The sequence below is a fragment of the Mandrillus leucophaeus genome, unplaced genomic scaffold (assembly GCF_000951045.1).
Source record: "Mandrillus leucophaeus isolate KB7577 unplaced genomic scaffold, Mleu.le_1.0 Scaffold9, whole genome shotgun sequence".
NCBI lineage: Eukaryota > Metazoa > Chordata > Mammalia > Primates > Cercopithecidae > Mandrillus > Mandrillus leucophaeus.
The window spans coordinates 9,987,646-9,996,125 of record NW_012109807.1 but is presented as its reverse complement, the minus strand read 5'-3'; the positions used below and the strand labels follow the sequence as shown (position 1 = coordinate 9,996,125).

The window sequence follows — 8,480 nt, the reverse complement described above, 5'->3', positions numbered from 1 at the left end:
GGATCCCCTCCCCGGATCCCCTCCTCACATCCCCTCCTCACATCCCCTCCCCGGATCCCCTCCCCGGATCCCCTCCCCGGATCCCTCCTCGGATCCCCTCCCCGGATCCCCTGCCCGGATCCCCTCCCCAGATCCCTCCTCAGATCCCCTCCTCCGGTCTTTTTGCCTCTGTGGAGGCACGGTCTCTTTGAACCCAGGAGACCCGAGAAGTCTGTGTGAGCGATTAAGGTGCCCGAGGGCAGAGGCCCAGTCACCAGCTCTGGGGAAGGTTCCGGGTGTGTGGGTGGGTCCGTGTGCACCTGGAGGCTATGTCCAGCCCCAAGCACAGCCAAGGTGGCAGCAGGAAAAGCTGGTGACAATGAGCAGGAGGACGGGGGGCACACGTGTCCTGACTGAGGACAGGCATTGGCCGGGATGCTCTACTTGGGAGGGGGAGGGTGGGGAAGGACGTGGCAGTGACACGGACGGCGGTGGGTCTGGCTAACGCTGGGGGAGGGCCTGCCAAGCTCACGCAGGTGGGAGGTGGCGGCGGCAGGATTCCACCCCCAGGCTGACAAACCAGCCTCTTCCTGGAGCCTCTGGGCTTTGCTGGGACTTGGTGTGCAGAGCTGGAGACGCTCGCCAATGCTGGCGAGAGACCGTTCTAGAACGAAGGCAAGGAAGGGCTGTTTCACAAGAGGGATGGACGTTGAGAACGGGGTTCTCCTCATGGTGCACAGAAGCCGGAAGACATTCCCTCCTCGACTTCCAGGCTCCTAAACACATGCTGGGGAAACCCCCCATCCCCGGCCCCGGTGCCCCTCTCCCTCCCCAGACACAGAGCATGCTAACTCCTGATTTTGCATCGTCCCGGGAAACCCTTCCAACCCCTGGATCAACCAACCAGCCTCGGCCCACGGACGGCACAGCCACATGGCCCAGTCCCAACTCTGTGTCTTGAACTACACAACCTGGGACAGTCATGCAGCTCACTCCTCCTTCCACATCTTTAACCAGACAGGAGGCCGCTGGAGCAGGCGATATCTCAGTGCTAGGCTGAGACACTGCCCTGTGGAGGAAGGCTGGCCAGGGAGGGAGGGATGAACCAGGGCCCTGGGCAGAGGAGCCCCCATCCCCTGCTGGCGGGAAGCCATGGCTCTCGATGGGAGGAGTCCTGGGCTTTGGATTCGGATGCACTGGGCAGTCCTTTGAGGCCACCTGACAACGTACCCAAAGTGGTTGTAAGAATCCTTGTCCTCAAAGGAGATACGGATGGGTACGCAGACATGAGTAGGACACAGGGCTTTCCAGAGCACGGGGAGGGCACCACGCACCTCCCCACTTCTCGTGAAGCTGCTGCCACTGATGCCTGAGACACGGCCTGAAGGCCCCCACCCGAGAGGGCCAGGCCTTTTCTCCTCCAGGAGAAGGCAGCCTGGAGGGATGCGGGGAGGAGAGCCAAGCTGGGCCACCGTCTCTAACCAGCTGTGTAACCTTGGCAAGTGGACGCTCCACTCTAACCTCAGTTTCTCATCTGTTGAACACTCGGGCTGCATTTTATGACGTCTAAATCTCTTCCAGCGATAGTAGGAAAATGCTGAGGCTCTTTCCTGAAAATGCAGTTGCGTGCATTCATTCATTCATTCATTCACTCATTCACACAACTAACAAACTTGTACCCTGCCCACCACGTATGAGCCTCTGAGTTAGATGCTGGGGGTTGGGGGCAGAACAGGCAGGCAAAGCCCCGCTCTCGTGGAGCTGACAGCAATGAACAATTAACCTACAAGTAACATCATTTCACAGCAACAAGCGCTTTGAAGGCCTTGACACAGCTGACGGGATAAAGAGGGGATGGGAGAGCTATTTTATTTCAGGTGGCCAGGAAAGGTCTGTGTCTTGGCCCAGAAGCCAGATAGGCACTGGAGGAAGGCCAGGTCTTGGCATTTGGGACAGGGGCCTATGGGGAGCCTGTCTGGGGCTTAGGGTGTCCAGGGCAGGGGGCCCTGAGGGCCTGCCATGTGAGTCTGTTCTTGTGTTGCTGTAGAGGAATACCTGAGGCTGGACATGGTGGCTCACGCCTGTAATCCCAGGACTTTGGGAAGCTGAGGTGGAAGGATTACTTGAGCCTAGGAGTTCAAGACCAGCCTAGGCAACATGAGGAGACCCCCTCTATACAATTTTTTTTTAAAGCCAGGTGTGGTGTTTTGCACCTGTAGTCCCAGCTACTGGAGAAGCTGAGGTGGGAGGATCACTGGGACCCAGGAGGTCCAGGCTTCAGTGGGCTGTGTTTGTGCTATTACCCTCCAGCCTGGGCAACAGAGCAAGACCCTGTCCCCTCCCCCAACCAAAAATTTAAAAAAGCAACACCTGAGGCTGCATAATTTATAAAGAAAAGAGGTTTCAGTGCAGGCTGTACAGGAAGCGTGGCACCAGCACCCGTTTCTGGGGAGGCCTCAGGGAGCTTCCACTCATGGTGGAAGGCCGAGGGGAGCCAGCACATCACACAGGGAGAGCGGGAACGAGAGAGCCAGTGCGGAGATGCGAGAGAGGGAACGAGAGAGCCAGCGCGTCACACAGGGAGAGAGCGAACGAGAGAGCCAGTGCGGAGGTGCCACGCTCTTTCAAACAACCAGGTCTCACGTGAACTAACTGGGTAAAATCTCACTCATCACCCGGGCAGCGGCACTAAGGCCTTCGTGAGGGATCCGCCCCCGTGATCTAGTACCTCCCACCAGGCCCACCTCCACCCCCAACACCCGGGGGTCACATTGCAACATGAAATTTGGAGGGGACAAATATCCAGACCATATCGCCTGGTGACCGCCTCGCTTAGGGGAGCATCTCTGGGGTCCTAGCTCAGCAACTGGGCATGACCCCCACCCTGTCCCCACCCTCCCAGTATACCAACAAGCTGTGGCAGGAGTTGCAGAGCCTGAAGGTAGACACACAGAGCCTGGACCTGCTGAGCTCAGCCGCCCGCCGGGACCTGGAGGCCCTGCAGAGCAGTGGGCTCCAGCGCGTCCACTACCCCGACTTCCTCGTTCAGGTCAGCGGTGGGCACCTCAGTGGGGCTTCCTCGGCCAGGTGGTGACGGAACGAAGGGGCCCACAGAGGAGCCGGGTGTGCATCTCGCCTTATCCCGGCTCTGGGCTCTTCCACGTTTCCTGGGGCCTCTTCCTGTGGAGGTGTCCCCAGATCATGTGTCCCTGGGCCCGTCCTCCTGCCACCACCCAGGTCACACGGGAATGGGCGCCCTCTCCCCTAACCCAACAGCGTGTGTCACTGTTCATGGTTCTGAACCCACTGCTGTGGCGGACACAGTGGGAAGTCGCCTCTTCCTCAAGTTACACCAGAGGTGCCTTATTTGTTCTCGTTGTTTCCGTCTCATTGGGAAAATGTCTGAAATATTTCACAGTTCCAGGGAAAATCCACTGTGACTCATGCGTCACAAAACCCTTAGCTGGTGTCAGTTCTATTTGATAAGACGGGATTTGGAGGCTGGGAGCGGGTGGTTGTGGGTCCCAGGGGAGCTGGGTTCATCCCTCCTGGCCTCTCCTGTCCACCTGCAGATCCAGAGGCCTGTGGTGAAGACTAGCACGGAGCAGCTGGCCCAGGAGCTGGAAGGACTGGCCCAGGCCCAAGTGAGAGGGAAGCAAGGGCCCCCACTGGGCAGCAGGAGAAATGGGGGGCTTGGGAGGCAGGAGAGGGTGGGGGGATGTGAGGGCAAAGGCAGGGGACTGAGGACCACCACCAGTGAGGCCTGAGGCTCCTGACCCCTGGCTGGGCTGGATGGTTTTGCAGCATCAGTTCTTACTCAAGCTTTGCCACCCACTGGCTGTGTGGCCTTGGGCAAGACATGCAGCGTCTCTGAGCCGGAGCTTCTTCATCTGTTGGGTGGACTGTCCTCTGTCTCAGAGCAGATGAAGTAACTTTCTGGCCTCACGCAGTTGGGCAGGTGTTTCTATGTGTGCCACTGGGGGATTTGCTGGGACAGGGGCTGTGAGGACTTTGGGATGAATGAGATGTCATGGCAGTTGCCCTTGAGGGGAAAAATCGCATTTTATATTTGTAGCTATTTAGGGTTTAAAAGTTCTCTTTGAAACATCACATAGGCCCCGCAACAACCCCACAGGGTGGGCAGAGCCAGGAGCATCCTCAATTTCCGCAGGTGCCCCTGCAGCTCAGGCATGTTCTGTGACTGACAGGGACACCCAGCAAGCTAGAGTGAACTTAGAACTTGGATCTAGGCCCCCCAAACCCAGATCAGGCCCTGGAGCTTATGGAGGCTTCGGTTTTCTGCCTCTCACTTCCCCTTGGTATGTCGGAGTGAAAGCCTGGGTGAGGGGTACATGTGTCCTGGGTGGGGCCGTTCTGATTTTTATATCCTTTCAGGGCAATTCTGTGCTGGGGCAGCGGCTGCAGGAGGAGGCCCACGGACTCAGAAACCTTCACCAGGAGAAGGTCGTTCCCCAGCAGAGCCTTGTGGTCAGTTTGCAGGCCCAGGGAGCCTGGGGCCTGGGGGAGGGGAGAGCTGGAGAGGGGACAGTGAAAGGGGAGGGAAGCTCTGAGAATCTGTTCCCTCCCCTCCCTTCCCCTCCCTTCCTCTCCTCTCCACTCCTCTCCCCTCCCTTCCTCTCCTCTCCCCTCCTCTCCCCTCCCTTCCTATCCTCTCCCCTCCCCTCCCCTCCTCTCCCTTCCTCTCCTCTCCCCTCCCCTCCCTTCCCTTCCTCTCCTCTCCTCTCCTCTCCCCTCCCCTCCCTTCCCTTCCTCTCCTCTCTCCTCCCCTCTCCTCCCCTCCCCTTCCCTTCCCCTCCCCTAACCAGCCCTGATCTCTTCTCCACAGGCGAAGCTCAACCTCAGCGTCAGGGCCCTGGAGTCCTCTGCCCCGAATCTCCAGGTGGCTGCTGGTGGTGGGGACGTATGGTGGAGCAGGGGGGCTGCAGAGGGAGGCAGGAAGTAGGAGCCCATCTCACTCTGGACCTCAGAGCTCTGCCCAGGTTGTGGGTGGGGTCGGGAGGAAGATGGGGGTGGCGGCAGAGCCTGGGGGATCACCACCCTTGGCCTGTCTGTCGGGGCCAAACCCTCTCCCGCTGAGTGTGCCTTGGTGTGTGTTGAATTAATGAATGGATGCGTGAATGCGGGGCACTGAGTTGAGGCTCTCGTCCCCTCCAGCTGGAGACCTCAGATGTCCTAGCCAATGTCACTTACCTGAAAGGAGAGCTGCCTGCCTGGGCCACCAGGATCCTGAGGAATGTGAGTGGTGGGTGGGACGGGGAAGGGGCTTCCCCCGAGACTTCTCCACTCCCTGCTTCTCACTGTGGCTCCCAGGAAAGCTGGGACCGTCCTCAAGTTGCCACACATGGGAGGTGGCGCGGGCAGGGGGCTTCCGGGACCCCTGCGGCCCAGACCTCCTCTCCTTCCTGCAGGTGAGCGAGTGTTTCCTGGCCCGGGAGATGGGCTACTTCTCCCAATACATGGCCTGGGTAAGAGAGGAGGTAAGTGGGGCCTCAGAGCAATGACCGATTCCCTGCCCCAGCAGACCAGCGGTTCCCTCTGCTCAGCCCTGCCCCCGCCCCCAGAGCCCCTTGGGGGTGACCCAGGCCTTCAGGATCAAACCCAAACTCCCAAACCTGGCATCTGCACCCCTGCTTGCTGGCCAAGCTCTGCCCACCCCACCTCTGTTGCAGCCCTTCCCTTAGCTGAGTGTGAGCAGGGTTGGCGTTCTCCAAAATGTTTCCTCACACCTGGCCTGCAGGTTCTTCCCTGGGCCGGCCCTTCCCCAGCTTGTCCAAGGCCAATCCTCAAAGCCCACCTCCCGCTGCAGACCCTTGCTGAACACAGCCTCTGCCAGCTGTCTGGACCCCACACTAGGTGGCAGGGGTCTGGGTGTACCCTGAGTGTGTCTGTGTGCCTGTGTGTGTGTGTGTGTGCACGCATGCACACACACGTGTTGCCTCCCCAGTGAGAGTGGCTTGAAGCACGGTGCTGGGTCGTAGTAGGCCAGGCTGGTGAACAGATGGAAAGGGGAGGGCCAGCGAGGAGCCTGTGGGGTATGTCCCCATCTGTCTGTACCTGCCTCTCTGCATGTGTGTACGAGTGTGCGGTGGCCCCAGTGGTGTCCCCAGGCCTATCTGCGTCCCTGTCAACCACTCTCCCTGAATTGAATGTGGGTGTGCACCTGTGGGTCCGGGTGTCTCTGTGTCACCTGCCTCGTGTTGGCACCACAGGTGACTCAGCGCATCGCCACTTGCCAGCCCCTCTCCGGGGCCGTGGACAACAGCCGTGTGATCCTGTGTGATATGGTGGCTGACCCCTGGGTGAGTGCCGCAGCTCATCAGGGCTCGTCCACCAAGTCCCCAAGCCTTCCTGCTCTCAGGGAGGGCCGGGTGAGCAGGGAGTGAAGCCAGGCATGGCCCCTGCCCCGGCTCCGATGACCAGGCAGCTGGGTGGGGCTGGGTACCACGTGGGTTGGTGAGCCGACCTCAAGCCCTGTTGCAGAATGCCTTCTGGTTCTGCCTGGCGTGGTGCACCTTCTTCCTGATCCCCAGCATCATCTTTGCTGTCAAGACCTCCAAATACTTCCGTCCTATCCGGAAACGCCTCAGGTGAGGGGCTGCCAGGGCTGCGGGCAGCGTCAGGGGCCAGGGAGGTGTCCTTTCCGCAGCCAGGTCCCCTGTCACAGCCCCTCCTGAGGCCTCCCAGGCAGAGGAGGCTCATGGCCAAGCCCTGGAGAGCCAGGAAGTTCCCCCGTACGTCTGCCCCTTGTCCTTCTTGCTGCATCCGTTCGGGCGCAGGTTCGAGGGACCCTTCCCATCCCCCCGAGGGCTTCCGAGGAAAAACTCTCAGGGCTCTGGGTTTGTCCCTGTGTCTGGGCTGAGGGTCTGGGGTGAGGCCATGCTCTCTCTGTCTTCGACGCTGCAGCTCCACCAGCTCTGAGGAGACTCAGCTCTTCCACATCCCCCGGGTTACTTCCCTGAAGCTGTAGGGCCTGTGGGTGAGTTTTCCCCAGCGTGCTTAATTGCTCCCTGCCAGGGATTGAGTGAGTGGGGTGGGGAGGGGCTGGGGCCTGGGGTTTCCGGGGCCTCGGAGGGCAGGAAGGCTTGGGGACATGGTGGGGTCTGGGTGTTGGGTGTGGCCCGTCCAGCAGCGGGGCTGACAGCCCTGTTCTCCCCTCCCTCCTCTTCACCCGTTTCCTTCTTAATCCGTGACAGGGTGAGCTGACCCCAAGGCTGCCTGTCCTCCCCTTTGGTTCAGCCTGGGCCACAGGACTTCGGTAGCTCTTGCCCCAGAGCCCAGGCTGGCATCCAGGCCTGGACTGTCCCTAATTCCGACCTACCTGGCCCGACCTTGCCTGCTCCTTTCCACCTCTTTCTGCTCACGACCCCCATCATTCGCTCTCAGAATCACGTGGGACTTCCATGCAGCTGCAGAGCCATCAGGTCCCTCCAGGTGCCACCCCTCACCCCCCTGCTGGTGGCATCCTCACGGGAAGAGCCTGTTCTCCACCTGCCGGAGCCTGGACCCTGGGGTGGGACAGAGGCCTCGTCCAACCCCACTCCCATTCCCGTGTGTCCTCCCCGTGCCAAGCCTCCCTCTGCCCCTCTCTGAGCTCCTCGCCCCCCACCCCATCCTCATCTGGCCTCCCCGCTGGCTCCCACTTCCCGCTTATGCCCTTCCTGGCCCTTTGCTTCCTCCCTTTGTCCCCTCGTCACCATATCCCCACTGCTAGCTTGCTGGCCCAGGGGACCACCCTGCCCAACCAAACCACTCAGGTAACACCACTAATCAGGCAGGGGCACCGTGGCCTAGGTCTGGGCTACTGCAGGCCCTGCCTCATGGCCCCTGAGCCCTCCACTGCCCCAGAGCCCTGGGCCCTCTGCAGATCTCATCCTGGATTTATTGGTGCCCAGCGGGGTGATGGAGGCCTGTCTGAAGGCCGAGCCTCCCTGCCTGCACCCAGGTTAGAAATGGGGGTACCAGCACTTAGCTCCTCTCTGAGTGCTGGCTCCTGAGGAAGGGACCTGGGGCCTGGGCCACAGTGGGGACTCGCCCTTACCTCTTCAGAAGGAAGCATCTTCCGCAGCCCCCACCCAGCTTTCTTAGGAGTGGTCTGGTGGCCAGAACAGGGTTTTGCACTGCCCCTTCTATCCTGCGCGTGTGGCCGAGGGTCATCCCCAGCCCATCCCTGTGTCAGCCCTGAGTGCTGGACGCTGTGTTCCACAAATGAGGAAGAGGAGAGAGAGAAGAGATGGACAGACCTCAGATCCATTAAAGCGTTCTCACCTCCCTGAGACTTGGTTCCGGGTCCTTAAAACCAGGTTTCCTCGGCTGGGGCCCTGTACGCGGTTGGTGTTTAATGAGTGTGTATGGAGAGGAGAGTTCTAAGGTCACCTCTGGCTGCAGGCATCCAGGAGTTATTCCAGCAATATGCAGGTAGGGCGTGCATCCCAGCCTGGGAGCCTGCTGTCAGGAGCAGGCAGACCTAGACTCCCAGCCTG

General features: G+C 60.3%; 1 protein-coding gene across 1 annotated transcript in view; it reads left to right on the top strand.

The window, feature by feature from the left end:
- PROM2 (prominin 2) overlaps nt 1-8,275 on the top strand; it is a 17,828-nt gene extending 9,553 nt beyond the window's left edge. The window contains exons 15-24 of the mRNA XM_011969661.1: nt 2,882-3,028; nt 3,552-3,623; nt 4,375-4,467; nt 4,826-4,879; nt 5,155-5,235; nt 5,409-5,477; nt 6,210-6,299; nt 6,481-6,587; nt 6,904-6,976; nt 7,194-8,275. Of these exons, the coding sequence (XP_011825051.1) occupies nt 2,882-3,028; nt 3,552-3,623; nt 4,375-4,467; nt 4,826-4,879; nt 5,155-5,235; nt 5,409-5,477; nt 6,210-6,299; nt 6,481-6,587; nt 6,904-6,967 (777 nt within the window). The 3' untranslated portion in view covers nt 6,968-6,976; nt 7,194-8,275. The remainder of the gene's footprint in view (nt 1-2,881; nt 3,029-3,551; nt 3,624-4,374; nt 4,468-4,825; nt 4,880-5,154; nt 5,236-5,408; nt 5,478-6,209; nt 6,300-6,480; nt 6,588-6,903; nt 6,977-7,193) is intronic.
- Nucleotides 8,276-8,480: the final 205 nt, after the last annotated feature.